The sequence below is a fragment of the Rattus norvegicus genome, chromosome 1 (genome assembly GCF_021556685.1).
Source record: "Rattus norvegicus strain SHRSP/BbbUtx chromosome 1, alternate assembly SHRSP_T2T, whole genome shotgun sequence".
Classification (NCBI taxonomy): Eukaryota; Metazoa; Chordata; class Mammalia; order Rodentia; family Muridae; genus Rattus; species Rattus norvegicus.
In genome coordinates this window covers 121,418,352-121,437,212 of record NC_141534.1, presented here as the reverse complement: position 1 = coordinate 121,437,212, position 18,861 = coordinate 121,418,352, and the positions used below count along the sequence as shown (strand labels likewise).

The following is an 18,861-nucleotide window of genomic DNA, read 5'->3' as shown; positions in this document are numbered from 1 at the left end:
GCGCAGTAAGTCGTTTATATCCAGACAAGGCTGGATGTCGGCGCCATCTTTGTTTCGCCGTGCCGCTCTCTACATCTCCCCCTTTTTTGTTTAATAAAATGACTGGTCTAGTTCTGGGTGTCATGTCAATCTTGTCATTGCTCCTGTCTTAGGTCGTTCTCATCCAAACTCGTCCTTACCCGTCATAGAGTTACCCTATCGCCACCAGGCCCCGTGTCTTAGGTTGGTCCGAGTTCGAGGAAAGTTGCCCGTCCCTGGATACAATGACTCCACATGACTGTGACAAAAATGATCTAGGGCGAATTCTTGATCTTTCAAAGAGGCCAGCCATATGTTGGGAGAAGTACCCTTTTTAATGGTGGTCATAGCCTGGTAAACAACCACTTTGTGTCTGGCATGTTCTCTTTTTAAACAGCCAATAAGCCAGAGACCTACTCTGCATCCCAGGAGGACAATAGCTCCCCAGGACAAACATGCCCGCCCACTCCTTAACAAGGGAGAAAGCATTGGTAATCCATGAGGTAAAGTCTTCAACTGTGATGGGGTCCAGCCTAGTGCTGTTGAGGACAGCAATCTGCATCAGCAATTGTCTTGATAGTTGCTCTGCTTTCATGGACCAGTTTCCTTTCAGATAATTTGAGATTTCTTTGTTCTGTTGAAAATTCTGAGAAAAGTTAGCTCACAAAAGAATAATGCATAAACCTCGAAGGGAGGAAACACAAGACAGCTGTGTCATATGCTACAGTGCTTCAATTGTTCTTGAACTAAATCTATCCTTTGATTGGCTAATAGAAGGCCAGATGCCAAATAGGTATTAAATTCTTCTTGTATCTCTAGTGCCACTGCAGTTCTGATTGACATTCTCAGCCGTCTGTATTTGATTGGTCATAGCGATTGCAGCTGTGGTAGCTGTGGCAGCAGACAGCAGAATGGCTGAAATTATGGCTGCCATTATTCCAAAATCTCTTTTGGCTCTCAGCAAATTAAGAATAGGAAAGCTATCTGGGTTTGCCTCCACTGGGATTGGCACAAAGGAGGGAATCTTAACCATCACTGCGGTGTCATTGGTGCCATCCCAGCATTCAGCTAAATAGCAGACTACATCAGAGCTATTACAATTTAAAGCACCACTGCTTACATTAGTGCTTATCAGAAAAAAAGGTGATCTAGCACATACTGAAGTACTAGTGGCAGTATTATTTACCAAGAGGTTATTATATTGAATATTAATCAACCTGGTATCACCTTTTTCTGGTAGCTGAAACATTATACAGCACGAAGTTCTCTCCCATCAACCTAGCAAAGGGGGTCAGGGATGTATATAACCCTTGCTCATTGGACAGCACCCATCGAAACCAAGGCCAGAGATTATGCTTGTCAGTCTTATTCTCAAAACAGTAGAATTGCTATGAACTGGCATGGGTACTGGCCAGGATCTGGCAATAGCCCACAGGGTGAGCGAATTAACCTGTATTACCATTCCCAGTAGTAATAGTAGGGTTCGTAGTCTCATCTTCAGGAAGAGCAGAAAGCAGTTTTCGAGTCAAACGCTCAGGTACCCAAATTGGATTTTCTTGATTTTTCGGAAAAACACAAATCGCTCCCCTGGATCGTATTAGAATAGGATCCGGGCCTTTCCATTCTCCAGTGAGTACATCCTTCCACTTCACCTGATCCTTGGGTGGGATAGGCCACTGCCCATGGCGTTCTGCCGCCGAATAGTCATGGGCGTCTAAATTTAAGAAATTTAAAGTAAGAAGTGCAGTGGAGATGGCAACCTTGGGGGTTGGCGGCACCTCACCAATTCCCCCTTTTTGTTTATTTAAATAAGCCTTTAATGTGCGATGGGCACGTTCAATGATTCCTTGGCCTTGAGGATTATAAGGAAGTCCTGTCAGGTGTGCAACACCCATCTGATTGCAGAAATGTTTAAACTTTTCTGAAGTATAAGCAGGGCCATTGTCGGTCTTGAGCAGCCTAGGAAGACCCCAAGCACTCCAAGCCTCAAGACAGTGGGCAATGACATGAGAGGCCTTTTCCCCAGACAAGGGAGAAGCAACTATGACCCCGGAGCATGTATCGATGGAAACATGCACATACTTTAATTTTCCAAAGGCAGGGACATGGGTAACATCCATCTGCCAAACCTGCAGGGGTCGAAGGCCACGGGGATAAATGCCCACAGGTGGGGTGGTAATAAACGCACTGCAATAACCGCAGCGAAGCACTATTTTTCTGGCCTCTGCTCTAGAAATAGGAAAACGTCTGCGTAAGGTCTCAGCAGTAACATGAAATAAAGAATGGAACTGGGTGGCAGCTTCCACAGGAGTCAGCACAGCAAACGTAGTGGCTCTAGTAGCCAAATCGGCCAGGTTATTCCCATGAGGCATTGGGCCAGGCAACCCTGAATGAGCCCTTATATGGGTGATGAAAAAAGGGGAATGCCGAGATAGTAACTCCTGCTGGATCTCCAGAAACATGGAAGCCACTGTACTAGTGGTTCTAATCATTCCCGCAACTTCTAAAGATTTAACTGAATTAACCACATAGGAGGAATCTGAAACAATACTTAATGGACTAGGGAACACTCGGAGCACTTCCAATACAATCTGACACTCAACTAATTGAGGGGAATTAGGGGTAAATTGCTTAGTTACCACTTTACCGTCATGCACATAACTACCCAAACCAGTTTTCGATCCATCCGTATAAACAATATCCCCTGCCTGAAGGGGTTCCATGCTGGTAACCCGGGGAAACACAAGGGGATGACATTTTGCAAAGGTCAAAATGGGGTGCCTGGGGTAGTGATTATCAAACACCCCTGAAAAGATGCACACAAGTATTGCCCAGTCATCATTTGTAGCAGCCAGCACTTGGAGCTGTTCTGCAGTATAGGGTATAACAATTTTTATTGGATGTTTACCAAAATGAGTTACAGCTACTTTTAGTCCTCTCATAGCCAATCTTGCCACCGCTGAGGGGTACCACTCTATGGTTTTAGCCGGAGAGGCTTGTGGGTGAATCCAAAGTAAGGGGCCATTCTGCCATAACACTGCAGTGGGTAATTTAGCAGTTTGCAAAACACATAGCTCAAAAGGTTCATCAGGTTGTATCCTTACTAATTGAGCCTCAGAAAGAGTCTTCTCCACCTTTTGGAGGGCCTCTACAGCCTCCATAGACAGGGATCGCGGGGATGTTAATTGCGGATCCCCTTTCAATATATCAAACAAAGGTTTTAACTCAGCAGTAGATATTTTCAGGAATGGCCGTAGCCAATTAATATCTCCCAAAAGTTTTTGAAAATCATTTAAGGTTCGTAGGTGATCTCGCCTGATTTCAATTTTTTTGTGGAGTAATAACTTCTGGATGTACAACGGCTCCTAAAAACTTGCCCATCAGCGATCTCTGAACCTTTTCAGTAGCTATAGTTAGCCCAAACTGTTGGAAATGTTTACTTAAGTCAGCATATGCTATCTCAAGCTCTTGAGGTTTGGATCCACAAAGGAGTATATCATCCATGTAATGAAGAATCGTTAGTGATGGATATTGCCCTCTGACAGGGGTCAGGGCCTGTTGTACATATAACTGACAAATAGTGGGGCTGTTTGCCATCCCCTGGGGCAAGACTTTCCATTGATAGCGCTCATCAGGCTCCACATGATTTATTGCAGGCAGAGTAAAGGCAAACCTCTCTTTATCCTTAGGATGTAAAGGAATAGAGAAAAAGCAATCCTTAATATCTATTATAATAAACTCCCATTGCTTTGGAAAGGCAGAAAGAAGCAAAAGACCGCGTTGGACTGATCCATACAATTGCATTTGTGTATTAATTGCTCTAAGATCATGCAATAGTCTCCATTTTGCTGACTTCTTTTTTATAACAAATATTGGAGTATTCCAGGGTGAGCTTGAAGGTTCCAAATGTCCTAATTGCAACTGTTCCTTTACTAATTGGTGAGCGGCCTCCAGCTTTTCAGAGGAGAGAGGCCATTGAGGAACCCATAAAGCTTCCTCTGTTATCCACGGTATGGGCATAGCCCCCTCAATGGCCCCTAAGAAAAACCCAGATCGTGACGATCGGGTTTTGCAGTGGGTTGAATTGGCTCTGTAGTTCCTTGGTGATGCTTACCAATGCCTTTTCCTGGGACATACCCCATATCCCTTACCATTCTCTGTGCTGGTAGGGAATTCTCATTCATAAGTTTAAGCCCTAACTCAGCCAAAATATCTCTTCCCCATAAGTTGACAGGTAAAGGAAGAACATATGGGACGAAACTACCCTCCTGTCCTTCTGGGGCTTTCCACTTTAAGGGCCTAGAGCTAATAGTTGGACTAGCTTCATAACCTAAACCTTGTAATGAATGGGAAGATTGAGTAATGGGCCATTTTGTAGGCCACCATTTAATGGAGATAATGCTTTTGTCTGCCCCTGTATCTAGAATTCCCTCAAATGTCTTTCCTTCAATGGTTAGGATCAGAGTAGGTCGAGCGTGTAAATAGACCATAAGATATGCTGAATCAGTGCCCGTAGAGCCGAAACCCTTCTTCCCTCTTTTTGTACTTCCCGATTTAAACTGGGCGTGATAACTGGGTAAAACAAGCAATTGTGCAATCCGGTCACCTGGGGAAATGGAGAAGAGACCTCATGGGGAGGAGCACATGATCTTCAACTGGCCCTCATAATCTTGATTAATAACCCCAGGATGTACCACCAATCCTTTAAGAGTAGTAGAGGAGCGTCCTAAAAGCAGCCCAACTGTATTGGGTGGTAAAGGGCCATGAAAGTCAGAGGGGATAGGCTGCACCCCCATTTGAGGGGTTAGGACGATTCTGGAGGTGGCACGGAAGTCTAATCCTGCGGAACCCGGAGTGGCTCTCCTGGGGAAGTTTGATGAGCCCAGGTTACTGGGGAGCTGGTTGCCCCATATATTTGAGGGCCCTGAGGACGGGGGCCCCGTTGGACGTTTTTTGACATATCCAAGGGTTTCCCCGTTATGTCCTTTACTGACCTGCACTCATTGGCCCAATGTTTCCCTTTCTTACACTTTGGACACAGTCCTGGGGCTTTCTTTGGATTAAAGCCAGGATTCTGATTCCTGCACTCCCTTTTCATATGACCGGGCTTTCCACATTGGAAACACGTGATGCCTCTGCTAGAGAGGCCAGGCCGCCTTTGTCCTTGTAATATAGCCGCGGCTAGACCGGTATTGGTAAGTGGTCCTCCTATTTCCCTACAGGCTTTCATCCAAGCCTGCAACCCCTTAGATTTCCAGGGGAGGATTGCATTGCGGCACTCTTTGGTACATTGTTTAAAAACTAACTGTTCTATTAAGGGCATGGCCTGGTCTTGGTCTCCAAAAATCCTACCAGCAGCCTCCATCATGCGGGCCACAAAATCTGAGAAAGGCTCACTTGGTCCTTGGATGACCTTGGTCAGGTTCCCGGACACCTCTCCTCTGTTAGTTAGAGCTTTCCATGCCTTGACAGCACTAATAGCAACCTGGGCATATACCTCCAAGGGGAAGGCAGTTTGATTATTGGCCCATTGCCCTTGTCCAGTTAACATGTCAAATGTCCAGGCAGGTTGTCCTGCTGCTGCATTTGCACGTGCTTGTGCTTGGCAAGCATCATGCCACAATGCCTTCCACTCAATATACTGTCCCATGCTAAGGAGACAGGCCTTTGTCACAGATTGCCAGTCTGCTGGAGTCATGGCAATGCTTGCTAGTCTTTCTACCTGTGACATGGTAAAATTAGCAGTAACCCCACAGGCACGAACAGACTCTGCCAGTTGCTTAACTTGCTTGTGCTCTAGGGGCTGATGAGAACGAACGCCATCGTCCTCAAACACAGGAAACATTTGCCTAAGTGCTCGCTGTGTTTCAGGTGGACAGAAAGAGTACTCACACTTCCCCTCTATATAAGGCGGGGGAGTGGAGGCCACCGAGGCATTAATAACTTTCGGTTTCTTCACAGTGGCTCTCCACCTAGGCCCATATCTTTCTTCCTCATATCTGGCTGCCTCTTCCTTTAATTCCTCCTCCTCCGACTCTGACAACTCTTGCTCAGAGTCACTACCAGTCAGTTCTAAGGCTTCTGATTCTTTTAATGGATACAAAGTATCCTCTCCAGATGACTTGTACTTCATCCTCCGGGGTACACCTATTTTTTCCTCCAGCGGCATTTCTTCCGCCTTTTGTATCTCTTTCACTTTTGTTTTAGTAACCTTTTCCTTTTTGCGCACTCCTAATTTCTCACTCTGCTCCGTTTCTGACATGCTCTCTTGAATGTTCTGTCCTGCCTTGACTATGTCCTCACATTTTAACACAACTAGTAAGAAGACAACAGTCACTATAAAAACAAGCAACAATCCCTCCATGGCAAGACTAAATCCAAAAAGGGGCATGCCTCTCGGAGCTTGCCTTTTAATTTACCTTCTCGCAGTTCTGAATCCTCTTCAGCACACTGAAGGGTCGCCTCGGCACCGGAACTGTTGGTTCTCAGGTATAGGCACCACTTGTCGCGCGCCCAATGTCCCGCCAGTAAGAACATCGTGTGGCAACAGGATTCTTTTGCGAGCAAGCCTTTACTGTGTTACAGCTCTTCTTAATGTTACAGCTCTTCTCAGTGTTACAGCTCTTCTCAGTGTTACAGCTCTTCTTAGTGTTACAGCTCTTCTCAGTGTTACAGCTCTTCTGAACAGGGACACCGAGCAGCAAAATTGCTCGGCTTATATAGACAACAGTATGCTAATTATCTCTCAGGGACTGGTGGGGCTTGGATCACCCAACTACTTGTTCTCCAGGGATTGGCGGAGAATGAATCATCTCATTAGCATATTAACGGTCAACTAACACCTGGTGCATAAACTGCACATGTGCAGTACCGCTGTTCACCACTAGAGGGAGCCCTAGCAAGGGGACAAGCCTGCACATGCACAGTAAGTCGTTTATATGCAGACAAGGCTGGATGTCAGCGCCCTCTTTGTTTCGCCGCGCCGCTCTCTACATTTGAACAATAATTTCAGCCCATCAAAGGTTTCTTATTTATAAATATGCAATACCAGTCAGAAATGAATTCCACTTCTCAGTATGTTCTGTCCCTTTGAACTGCACAATTAAAAATGTAGAGAAATTCCATTCTACCTGTAGTTCATACAGCCATAAAATTGAATTTCTTGGAAGAGATCCTAGATGATACTATCTACACAAAAGGAGGGATCTGGAATATGAATATACATTTGAATTTCGAGAAGTTTCAGTCCACACACAGGCTCACAAATCCAAGTTGGTGCGCAGAGATCAATTTCCAATGGCAAGGGGAACCCAGGAATAAGACTTTACTTTAGAGATGTAGAAATTGGCGATAAATTTTCTGCATCAAAAGACACTCCAAGAATCATAACCCCAAAGAGAGCCTGTCGAAATTTTTCATGTAACTCTCAGGCCACAGGGAACCTAGCCAGAAGGGGAGATTGAAGTTGAAGTCGTGGCTTTTGCTACCAATTCCCTTCCATGTATACTCACACTGATTCATCCTTGATCTTACTAAAGTTGACTTCAGTATTCATCAGAAAAAAAAAGCTATCAAGGAGATGTTTTCTGGAGCTCTTGGGACAGACGAACGTGATGTCAATGGGATACTTGCAAACACCAACTGATGTAGTCACACAAATTTTGGTCACATTCTCAGTTTGATCACATGGCAATCACTGGGTGCTAACAATCAGGGATTCATGGCCAAAATACTTGTTGCTTTCTTCTTTGCAACGGATTCTCTTCACCATTCACTAACCAGCTGTGGGAACTGAATGTTACCATGCAGTACGGAAATGGGCAGGAATGAACATAGCTCGGCACATAAAATTTGAAATGCACAAGTCTCTTGAAAATTTGATTAACGTATATGTAACTGCTCGTGAATTGTTCTCCCCATATTACTCAGGGAACTTCACCTTTGCCTTGGTTTCTCAGGATGTTTAGCAATTGAAAGATTTGATTGGTGTAACTGATCCAGAGCATGTGTCATCCCCTTCATCAATGATTTGGTTTTGGGTACCTATTGACCTAATGATCTCTTAGAGAAGTAACTTCCCAGGGTGTTGGGAATGTCAGCATGGAAGTGGGACTGAATAAGTGATTCTACTCAGTGGCATCATACTTTAGCCTTCTTATACAGTCTGCTTTAAATTAACATGATTGTATGAAATGAAGGGATACAATTACGAAAACATCTTGCTCTTTCCTTTTTAGAGAGGACAGACTTTAAATTCAAGCTTGGTCTCTCCTTATTCCACAAAAGAGCGCTGTGCCCTTGTATCCTCTGCACTTGCAAGTGAGGATTCAAATTCTGAGGCAGTGTTGGCAGCCCAGGTAAGCCATGGTGCAGGTGAAATTAAATTAGTGACAGTTGTGTCCTGCCTGTGCCTGGGTCAATGATGACTACAGAAAGTCAAGAACAGGATGATGACATAAAAATCATGCTCAATAGGATTACGCTGAGGCCCAACCAGGGAGCCAGGATTACAAGCACTACTTTGTCTCTTTGAGGACAACTTGTGGGACTCATCTGAGCTGCTCTGTTGCCCTTGTGCTCTTTCCCCTCTGTGGGAACCTGGACAATCTTAGTGCAAGTGTGCTGGCAAACACTGCCTGCCAACTAGCACCTAGTCTCATAATCTGCTTGTGTGCAAGTCTGCAACACCAACCCTGTCATCATTACCCTCTCTGCTCTGATGTCTTGCAGTCACCTGGCATCACCCCTGCTGTCCAGTGGATCACTATTCCCAGGTGAGTGAAATGATCACGATTAATGGATTGAACTTCTTATAAGATATTCCTCAGTCTTTTGACCAATAATTACAGCTCATCAAAGGTTTCTTAATTATAAATAATGCAATACAAGTCAGAAATAAATTTCACTTCTCAGTATGTTCTGTCGCTTTGAACTGCACAATTAAAAATGTAGAGAAATTCCTTTCTACCTGTAGTTCATACAGCCATAAAATTGTATTTCTTGGACGAGATCCTAGATGATACAATCTACACAAAAGGAGTGATCTGGAATATGAATATACCTTTTGAATTTCGAGAAATTTCAGTCCACACACAGGCTCACAAATCCAAGCTGGTGCATGGTGATCGATTTCCAATGGCAATGGGAACCCAGGAATAAGAATTTAGTTTAGAGATGTAGAAATTGGTGATAAATTTTCTGCATCAAAAGACACTCCAAGAATTATTCCCCCAAGAGAGCTTGGCAAAATTTTTCATGTAACTCTCATGCCACAGGGAACCTAGCCAGTACGGGAGATTGAAGTTGAAGGTGTGGCTTTGGCTACCAATTCCCTTCCATGTGTACTCACACTGCTTCATCCTTGATCTTACTAAAGTTTACTTCAGTATTCTTCAGAAAACAAATGCTATCAACGAGATGGTTTTTGGAACTGTTGGGAGAGAAGAACGTGATGTCAATGGGATACTTGCAAACACCAACTTATCTAGTCACACAAATTTTGGTCACATTCTCAGTTTGATCACATGGCAATCACTGAGGCTAACAATCAGGGATTCATGGCCAAAATACATGTCGCTTTACTTCTGGGCAAAAGATTCTCTTCAGCATTCACATACCAGCTGTGGGAACTGATTGTTACCATGCAGTAAGGAAATGGGGAGTAATGAACACAGCCTAGCACATAAAATTTGAAACGCACAAGTCTCATGAAAATTTGATTAATGTATATGTAACTGTTCATGTATTGTCCTCCCCATATTACCCAAGGAACTTCACTTTTGTCTTGGTTTCTGACAATGTTTAGCAATTGAAAGATTTGATCAGTGTAAGTGATCAAGAGCCTGTGTGATCCCCTTCCTCAAGGGTTCGGTTTTGGGTAACTATTGACCTTAATGATCTCTTAGTGAAGTAACTTTCCATGTAATGCGAATGTCAGCATGGAAGTGGAAGTTGCAAGACTGATTCGGCTCAGTGGCATCATACATTAGACGTATGAAACAGTCTCCTTAAAATTAACAAGATTGTATGAGCTGAAGGGATACAATTGCCGTCATATCTTGCTCTTTCCTTTTTAGAGAGGACAGTCTTCAAATTCAAGCTAGGTCTCCCCTTATTCAACACAAGAGTGCTGTGCCCTTGTATCCTCTGCACTTGCAAGTGAGGATTCAATTTCTGAGGCAGTGTTGGCAGCCCAGGTAAGCCATGGTGCAGGTGAAATTGCATTATTGACAGTTGTGTCCTGCCTGTGTCTTGGTCAATGATGAAAACAGAATGTCAAGAACAGAATGATGACATAAAAATCATGCTCAATAGGATTACGCTGAGGCCCAACCAGGGAGCCAGGTTTACAAGCACTACTTTGTCTATTTGTAGACCACTTGCGGGACTCATCTGAGCTGCTCTGATGGCCTTGTGCTCTTTCTCATCTGTGGGAACCTGGACAATCTTAGTGCAACTGTGCTGGCAAACACTGCCTGCCAACTAGCACCTAGTCTCATAATCTGCTTGTGTGCAAGTCTGCAACACCATCCCAGTCATCATTACCCTCTCTGCTCTGATGTCTTGCAGTCACCAGGCATCACCCCTGCGGTCCAGTGGATCACTATTCCCAGGTGAGTGAAAAGATCACGATTAATCGATTGAATTTCTTATAAGATATTCCTCAGATTTTGACTAATAAATTCAGCCCATCAAAGGTTTTTTAATTAAAAATAATGCAATACCAGTCAGAAATGAATTTCACTTCTCAGTATGTTCTGTCCCTTTGAACTGCACAATTAAAAATGTAGAGAAATTCCTTTATACCTGTAGTTCATACTGCCATAAAATTGAATTTCTTGGAAGAGATCCTTGATGATACAATCTACACAAAAGGAGGGATCTGGAATATGAATATACCTTTTGAATTTCGAGAAATTTCAGTCCACAACAGGTCACAAATCCAAGCTGGTGCACGGAGATCGATTTCCAATGGCAAGGGTAACCCTGGAATAAGACTTTAGTTTAGAGATGTAGAAATTGGCGATAAATTTTCTGCATCAAAAGACACTCCAAGAATTATTCCCCCAAAGAGAGCTTGGCGAAATTTTTCATGTAACTCTCAGGCCACAGGGAACCTAGCCAGTACGGGATATTGAAGTTGAAGGTGTGGCTTTGGCTACCAATTTCCTTCTATGTGTCATCACACTGCTTCATCCTTGATCTTACTAAAGTTTACTTCAGTATTCATCAGAAAACAAATTCTATCAAGGAGATGGTTTCTGGAGCTCTTGGGACAGAGGAACATGGTGTCAATGGGATACTTGCAAACACCAACTGATCTAGTCACACGAATTTTGGTCACATTCTCAGTTTGTTCACATGGAAATCACTGAGTGCTAACATTCAGGGATTCATGGCCAAAATACTTCTCGCTTTCTTCTGCGCAATGGATTCTCTTCAACATTCACTTACGAGCTGTGGGAACTGATTCTTCCCACGCGGTATGGAAATGGGGAGGAATGAACACAGCCTAGCACATAAAATTTGAAACGCGGTCTTCCGGGGCTGGGGGTTTAGCTCAGTGGTAGAGCGCTTGCCTAGGAAGCGCAAGGCCCTGAGTTCGGTCCCCAGCTCCGAAAAAAAAAAAAAAAAAAAAAAAAAGAAACGCGGTCTTCCTGGTTGCTGCCACTGCAGAGAGCCCGTGGGCAGCACCCCACCAGCGAACTTGAGCCTCGGGACCACAGGTAAGACCAACTTTTCTGCTGCAAGAAAGCTGCCTGGTGAGCTTGGGACACACGGAAGCAGAATTCCTCTAGGACCGGGCACGTTCTGTGCTTACCGGAAGTCCCACACCCGCGGATCCTGGGCTGCAGCAGCTCTCTGCCTCCAGACTCTGTGAGAGAGAGACCCAACCACTTGGTCAGGTGGGCACTCCTGAGGCTGCAGAGCGGAAGAGACCACCAACACTGCTCACCCCTGCCCACATCCCTGGCCCAAGAGGAAACTGTATAAGGCCTCTGGGCTCCCGTGGGGGAGGGCCCAGGGCGGCAGGACCCCTGGCTGAGACACCGCCGAAACCTGAGGGAAACAGACCAGATAAACAGTTCTCTGCACCCAAATCCCGTGGGAGGAGGAGCTGAACCTTCAGAGAGGCAGACAAGCCTGGGAAACCAGAAGAGACTGCTCTCTGCACACACATCTCGGACGCCAGAGGAAAAAGCCAAAGACCATCTAGAACCCTGGTGCACTGAAGCTCCCGGAAGAGGCAGCACAGGTCTTCCTGGTTGCTGCCGCTGCAGACAGCCCCTGGGCAGCACCCCACGAGCGAACTTGAGCCTCGGGACCACAGGTAAGACCAACTTTTCTGCTGCAAGAAAGCTGCCTGGTGAACTCAAGACACAGGCCCACAGGAACAGCTGAAGACCTGTAGAGAGGAAAAACTACACGCCCAAAAGCAGAATACTCTGCCCCCATAACTGACTGAAAGAGAGGAAAACAGGTCTACAGCACTCCTGACACACAGTCTTATAGGACAGTCTAGCCACTGTCAGAAATAGCAGAACAACGTAACACTAGAGATAATCTGATGGCGAGAGGCAAGCGCAGGAACACAAGCAACAGAAACCAAGACTACATGGCACCGTCGGAACCCAATTCTCCCATCAAAACAAACATGGAATATCCAAACACACCAGAAAAGCAAGATCTAGTTTCAAAATCATTTTTGATCATGATGCTGGAGGACTTCAAGAAAGACGTGAAGAACTCCCTTAGAGAACAACTAGTAGCCTACAGAGAGGAATCGCAAAAATGCCTGAAAGAATCGCAAAAATCCCTGAAAGAATTCCAGGAAAACATAAATAAACAAGTAGAAGCCCATAGAGAGGAGACACAAAAATCCCTGAAAGAATTCCAGGAAAACACAATCAAACAGTTGAAGGAATTAAAAATGGAAATAGAAGCAATCAAGAAAGAACACATGGAAACAACCCTGGATATAGAAAACCAAAAGAAGAGACAAGGAGCTGTAGATACAAGCTTCACCAACAGAATACAAGAGATGGAAGAGAGAATCTCAGGAGCAGAAGATTCCATAGAAATCATTGACTCAACTGTCAAAGATAATGTAAAGAAGAAAAAGCTACTGGTCCAAAACATACAGGAAATCCAGGACTCAATGAGAAGATCAAACCTAAGGATAATAGGTATAGAAGAGAGTGAAGACTCACAGCTCAAAGGACCAGTAAATATCTTCAACAAAATCATAGAAGAAAACTTCCCTAACCTAAAAAAGAGATACCCATAGACATACAAGAAGCCTATAGAATTCCAAATAGATTGGACCAGAAAAGAAACACCTCCCGTCACATAATTGTCAAAACACCAAACGCACAAAATAAAGAAAGAATATTAAAAGCAGTAAGGGAAAAAGGTCAAGTAACATATAAAGGCAGACCTATCAGAATCACACCAGACTTCTCGCCAGAAACTATAAAGGCCAGAAGATCCTGGACTGATGTCATACAGACCCTAAGAGAACACAAATGACAGCCCAGGTTACTGTATCCAGCAAAACTCTCAATTAACATTGATGGAGAAACCAAGATATTCCATGACAAAACCAAATTTACACAATATCTTTCTACTAATCCAGCACTACAAAGGATAATAAATGGTAAAGCCCAACATAAGGAGGCAAGCTATACCCTAGAAGAAGAAAGAAACTAATCGTCTCGGCAACAAAACAAAGAGAATGAAAGCACACAAACATAACCTCACATCCAAATATGAATATAACGGGAAGCAATAATCACTATTCCTTAATATCTCTCAATATCAATGGCCTCAACTCCACAATAAAAAGACATAGATTAACAAACTGGATACGCAACGAGGACCCTGCATTCTGCTGCCTACAGGAAACACACCTCAGACACAAAGACAGACACTACCTCAGAGTGAAAGGCTGGAAAACAACTTTCCAAGCAAATGGTCAGAAGAAGCAAGCTGGAGTAGCCATTCTAATATCAAATAAAATCAATTTCCAACTAAAACTCATCAAAAAAGATAAGGAAGGACACTTAATATCCATCAAAGGAAAAATCCACCAAGATGAACTAAATATCTAGGCCCCAAATACAAGGGCACCTATATACGTAAAAGAAACCTTACTAAAGCTCAAAACACACATTGCACCTCACACAGTAATAGTGGGAGATATCAACACCCCACTCTCATCAATGGACAGATCATGGAAACAGAAATTAAACAGTGATGTCGACAGACTAAGAGAAGTCATGAGCCAAATGGACTTAACGGATATTTATAGAACATTCTATCCTAAAGCAAAAGGATATACCTTCTTCTCAGCTCCTCATGGTACTTTCTCCAAAATTGACCATATAATTGGTCAAAAAAACGGGCCTCAACAGGTACAGAAAGATAGAAATAATCCCATGCGTGCTATCGGACCACCATGGCCTAAAACTGGTCTTCAATAACAATAAGGGAAGAATGCCCACATATACGTGGAAATTGAACAATGCTCTACTCAATGATAACCTGGTCAAGAAAGAAATAAAGAAAGAAATTAAAAACTTTTTAGAATTTAATGAAAATGAAGATACAACATACCCAAACATATGGGAAAGAATGAAAGCTGTGCTAAGAGGAAAACTCATAGCGCTGAGTGCCTGCAGAAAGAAACAGCAAAGAGCATATGTCAGCAGCTTGACAGCACACCTAAAAGCTCTAGAACAAAAAGAAGCAAATACACCGAGGAGGAGTAGAAGGCAGGAAATAATCAAACTCAAAGCTGAAATCAACCAAGTAGAGACAAAAAGGACCATAGAAAGAATCAACAGAACCAAAAGTTGGTTCTTTGAGAAAATCAACAAGATAGATAAACCCTTAGCCAGACTAACGAGAGGACACAGAGAGTGCGTCCAAATTAACAATATCAGAAATGAAAAGGGAGACATAACTACAGATTCAGAGGAAATTCAAAAAATCATCAGATCTTACTATAAAAACCTATATTCAACAAAACTTGAAAATCTTCAGGAAATGAACAATTTCCTAGACAGATACCAGGTATCGAAGTTAAATCAGGAACAGATAAACCAGTTAAACCACCCCATAACTCCTAAGGAAATAGAAGCAGTCATTAAAGGTCTCCCAACCAAAAAGAGCCCAGGTCCAGAAAGGGTTTAGTGCAGAATTCTATCAAACCTTCATAGAAGACCTCATACCAATATTATCCAAACTATTTCACAAAATTGAAACAGATGGAGCACTACCAAATTCCTTCTACGAAGCCACAATTACTCTTATACCTAAACCACACAAAGACACAACAAAGAAAGAGAACTTCAGACCAATTTCCCTTATGAATATCGACGCAAAAATACTCAATAAAATTCTGGCAAACCGAATTCAAGAGCACATCAAAACAATCATCCATCATGATCAAGTAGGCTTCATCCCAGGCATGCAGGGATGGTTTAATATACGGAAAACCATCAACGTGATCCATCATATAAACAAACTGAAAGAACAAAACCACATGATTATTTCATTAGATGCCGAGAAAGCATTTGACAAAATTCAACACCCCTTCATGATAAAAGTCCTGGAAAGAATAGGAATTCAAGGCCCATACCTAAACATAGTAAAAGCCATATACAGCAAACAAGTTGCTAACATTAAACTAAATGGAGAGAAACTTGAAGCAATCCCACTAAAATCAGGGACTAGACAAGGCTGCCCACTCTCTCCCTACTTATTCAATATAGTTCTTGAAGTTCTAGCCAGAGCAATCAGACAACAAAAGGAGATCAAGGGGATACAGATCGGAAAAGAAGAGGTCCAAATATCACTATTTGCAGATGACATGATAGTATATTTAAGTGATCCAAAAAGTTCCACAAGTGAACTACTAAAGCTGATAAACAACTTCAGCAATGTGGCTGGGTATAAAATTAACTCAAATAAATCAGTTGCCTTCCTCTATACAAAAGAGAAACAAGCCGAGAGAGAAATTAGGGAAACGACACCCTTCATAATAGACCCAAATAATATAAAGTACCTCGGTGTGACTTTAACCAAGCAAGTAAAAGATCTGTACAATAAGAACTTCAAGACACTGAGGAAAGAAATTGAAGAAGACCTCAGAAGATGGAAAGATCTCCCATGCTCATGGATTGGCGGGATTAATATAGTAAAAATGGCCATTTGACCAAAAGCAATCTACAGATTCAATGCAATCCCCATCAAAATACCAATCCATTTCTTCTAAGAGTTAGACAGAACAATTTGCAAATTCATCTGGAATAACAAAAAACCCAGGATAGCTAAAGCTATCCTCAACAATAAAAGGACTTCAGGGGGAATCACTATCCCTGAACTCAAGCAGTATTACAGAGCAATAGTGATAAAAACTGCATGGTATTGGTACAGAGACAGACAGATATACCAATGGAATAGAATTGAAGACCCAGAAATGAACCCACACACCTATGGTCACTTGATTTTTGACAAAGGAGCCAAAACCATCCAATGGAAAAAAGATAGCATATTCAGCAAATGGTGCTGGTTCAACTGGAGGGCAACATGTAGAAGAATGCAGATCGATCCATCCTTATCACCCTGTACAAAGCTTAAGTCCAAGTGGATCAAGGACCTCCACATCAAACAAGACACACTCAAACTAATAGAAGAAAAACTAGGGAAGCATCTGAAACACATGGGCACTGGAAAAAATTTCCTGAACAAAACACCAATGGCTTATGCTCTAAGATCAAGAATCGACAAATGGGATCTCATAAAACTGCAAAGCTTCTGTAAGGCAAAGGACACTGTGGTAAGGACAAAACGGCAACCAACAGATTGGGAAAAGATCTTTACCAATCCTACAACAGATAGAGGCCTTATATCCAAAATATACAAAGAACTCAAGAAGTTAGACCGCAGGGAAACAAATAACCCTATTAAAAAATGGGGTTCAGAGCTAAACAAAGAATTCACAGCTGAGGAATGCCGAATGTCTGAGAAACACCTAAAGAAATGTTCAACATCTTTAGTCATAAGGGAAATGCAAATCAAAACAACCCTGAGATTTCACCTCACACCAGTGAGAATGGCTAAGATCAAAAACTCAGGTGACAGCAGATGCTGGCGAGGATGTGGAGAAAGAGGAACACTCCTCCATTGTTGGTGGGATTGCAGACTGGTAAAACCATTCTGGAAATCAGTCTGGAGGTTCCTCAGAAAATTGGACATTGAACTGCCTGAGGATCCAGCTATACCTCTCTTGGGCATATACCCAAAAGATGCCTCAACATATAAAAGAGACACATGCTCCACTATGTTCATCGCAGCCTTATTTATAATAGCCAGAAAATGGAAAGAACCCAGATGCCCTTCAACAGAGGAATGGATACAGAAAATGTGGTACATCTACACAATGGAATATTACTCAGCTATCAAAAACAATGAGTTTATGAAATTCGTAGGCAAATGGTTGGAACTGGAAAATATCATCCTGAGTGAGCTAACCCAATCACAGAAAGACATACATGGTATGCACTCATTGATAAGTGGCTATTAGCCCAAATGCTTGAATTACCCTAGATCCCTAGATCAAACGAAACTCAAGACGGATGATCAAAATGTGAATGCTTCACTCCTTCTCTAAATGAGGAAAAAGAATACCCTTGGCAGGGAAGGGAGAGGCAAAGATTAAAACAGAGACTGAAGGAACACCCATTCAGAGCCTGCCCCACATGTGGCCCATACATATACAGCCACCCAATTAGACAAGATGGATGAGCAAAGAAGTGCAGACCGACAGGAGCCGGATGTAGATCGCTCCTGAGAGACACAGCCAGAATACAGCAAATACAGAGGCGAATGCCAGCAGCAAAGCACTGAACTGAGAATAGAACCCCCGTTGAAGGAATCAGAGAAAGAACTGGAAGAGCTTGAAGGGGTTAGAGACCCCAAAAGTACAACAATGCCAAGCAACCAGAGCTTCCAGGGACTAAGCCACTACCTAAATACTATACATGGACTGACCCTGGACTCTGACCCCATAGGTAGCAATGAATATCCTAGTAAGAGCACCAGTGGAAGGGGAAGCCCTGGGTCCTGCTAAGACTGAACCCCCAGTGAACTAGACTATGGGGGGAGGGCGGCAATGGGGGAAGGGTTGGGAGGAGAACACCCATAAGGAAGGGGAGGGGGAGGGGGCGGTTTGCCCGGAAACTGGGAAAGGGAATAACACTTGAAATGTATATAAGAAATACTCAAGTTAATAAAAAAAAAAGAATGTAAAAAAAATAAATAAAAAAAATAAAAATAAAAATAATGCAATACCAGTCAGAGATGAATTTCACTTCTCAGTATGTTCTGTCCCTTTGAACTGCACTATTAAAAATGTAGGAAAATTCCTTTCTACCTGTAGTTCATACAGCCATAAAATTGAATATCTTGGAAGAGATCCTAGATGATACTATCTACTCAAAAGGAGGGATCTGGAATATGAACATACCTTTTGAATTTCGAGAAATTTCAGTCCACACACAGGCTCACAAATCCAAGCTGGTGCACAGAGATCCTTTTCCAATGGCAAGGGGAACCTAGGAATAAGACTTTAGTTTAGAGGTGAAGAAATTGGCGATAAATTTTCTGCATCAAAAGACACTCCTAGAATTATTTCCCCAAAGAGAGCTTGACGAAATTTTTCACTTACCTCTCCGGCCACAGGGAACCTAGCCAGTAGGGTAGATTGAAGTTGAAGGTTTTGCTTTGGCTATCAATTCCCTTCCATGTATACTCACACTGCTTCTTCCTTGATCTTAC

General features: G+C 43.0%; 1 protein-coding gene and 2 non-coding genes across 3 annotated transcripts; 2 read left to right on the top strand and 1 right to left on the bottom strand.

The window, feature by feature from the left end:
* Nucleotides 1-814: 814 nt before the first annotated feature.
* LOC148007370 (igE-binding protein-like) lies at nt 815-6,555 on the bottom strand. The gene is made up of 3 exons (XM_087603580.1): nt 6,438-6,555; nt 5,371-6,333; nt 815-1,017 (listed from the first exon to the last, which is right to left on the bottom strand). Exons 1-3 carry the CDS (start codon nt 6,553-6,555, stop codon nt 815-817), a joined length of 1,284 nt encoding a protein of 427 aa, XP_087459706.1.
* Nucleotides 6,556-8,431: 1,876 nt separating this feature from the next.
* On the top strand, nt 8,432-8,509 carry LOC134485385 (small nucleolar RNA SNORD115). Its single transcript, XR_015656503.1, has one exon. It is a non-coding gene; the product is annotated as a small nucleolar RNA SNORD115 (small nucleolar RNA).
* Nucleotides 8,510-10,270: 1,761 nt separating this feature from the next.
* LOC134485394 (small nucleolar RNA SNORD115) lies at nt 10,271-10,348 on the top strand. Its single transcript, XR_015656517.1, has one exon. It is a non-coding gene; the product is annotated as a small nucleolar RNA SNORD115 (small nucleolar RNA).
* The last annotated feature ends 8,513 nt before the right edge of the window (nt 10,349-18,861 follow it).

What these genes read in the sequence shown, in the direction of transcription:
- LOC148007370 (XM_087603580.1), bottom strand. Translation starts at nt 6,555, where the DNA reads ATGTTCTTACTGGCGGGACATTGGGCGCGCGACAAGTGGTGCCTATAC. An exon ending in GGATTCAGAACTGCGAGAAG is followed by an intron (nt 6,334 to 6,437) that starts GTAAATTAAAAG and finishes TCTTCTTACTAG; the next exon opens with TTGTGTTAAAATGTGAGGAC. An exon ending in CCGCATGATGGAGGCTGCTG is followed by an intron (nt 1,018 to 5,370) that starts GTAGGATTTTTG and finishes TGCCAATCCCAG; the next exon opens with TGGAGGCAAACCCAGATAGC.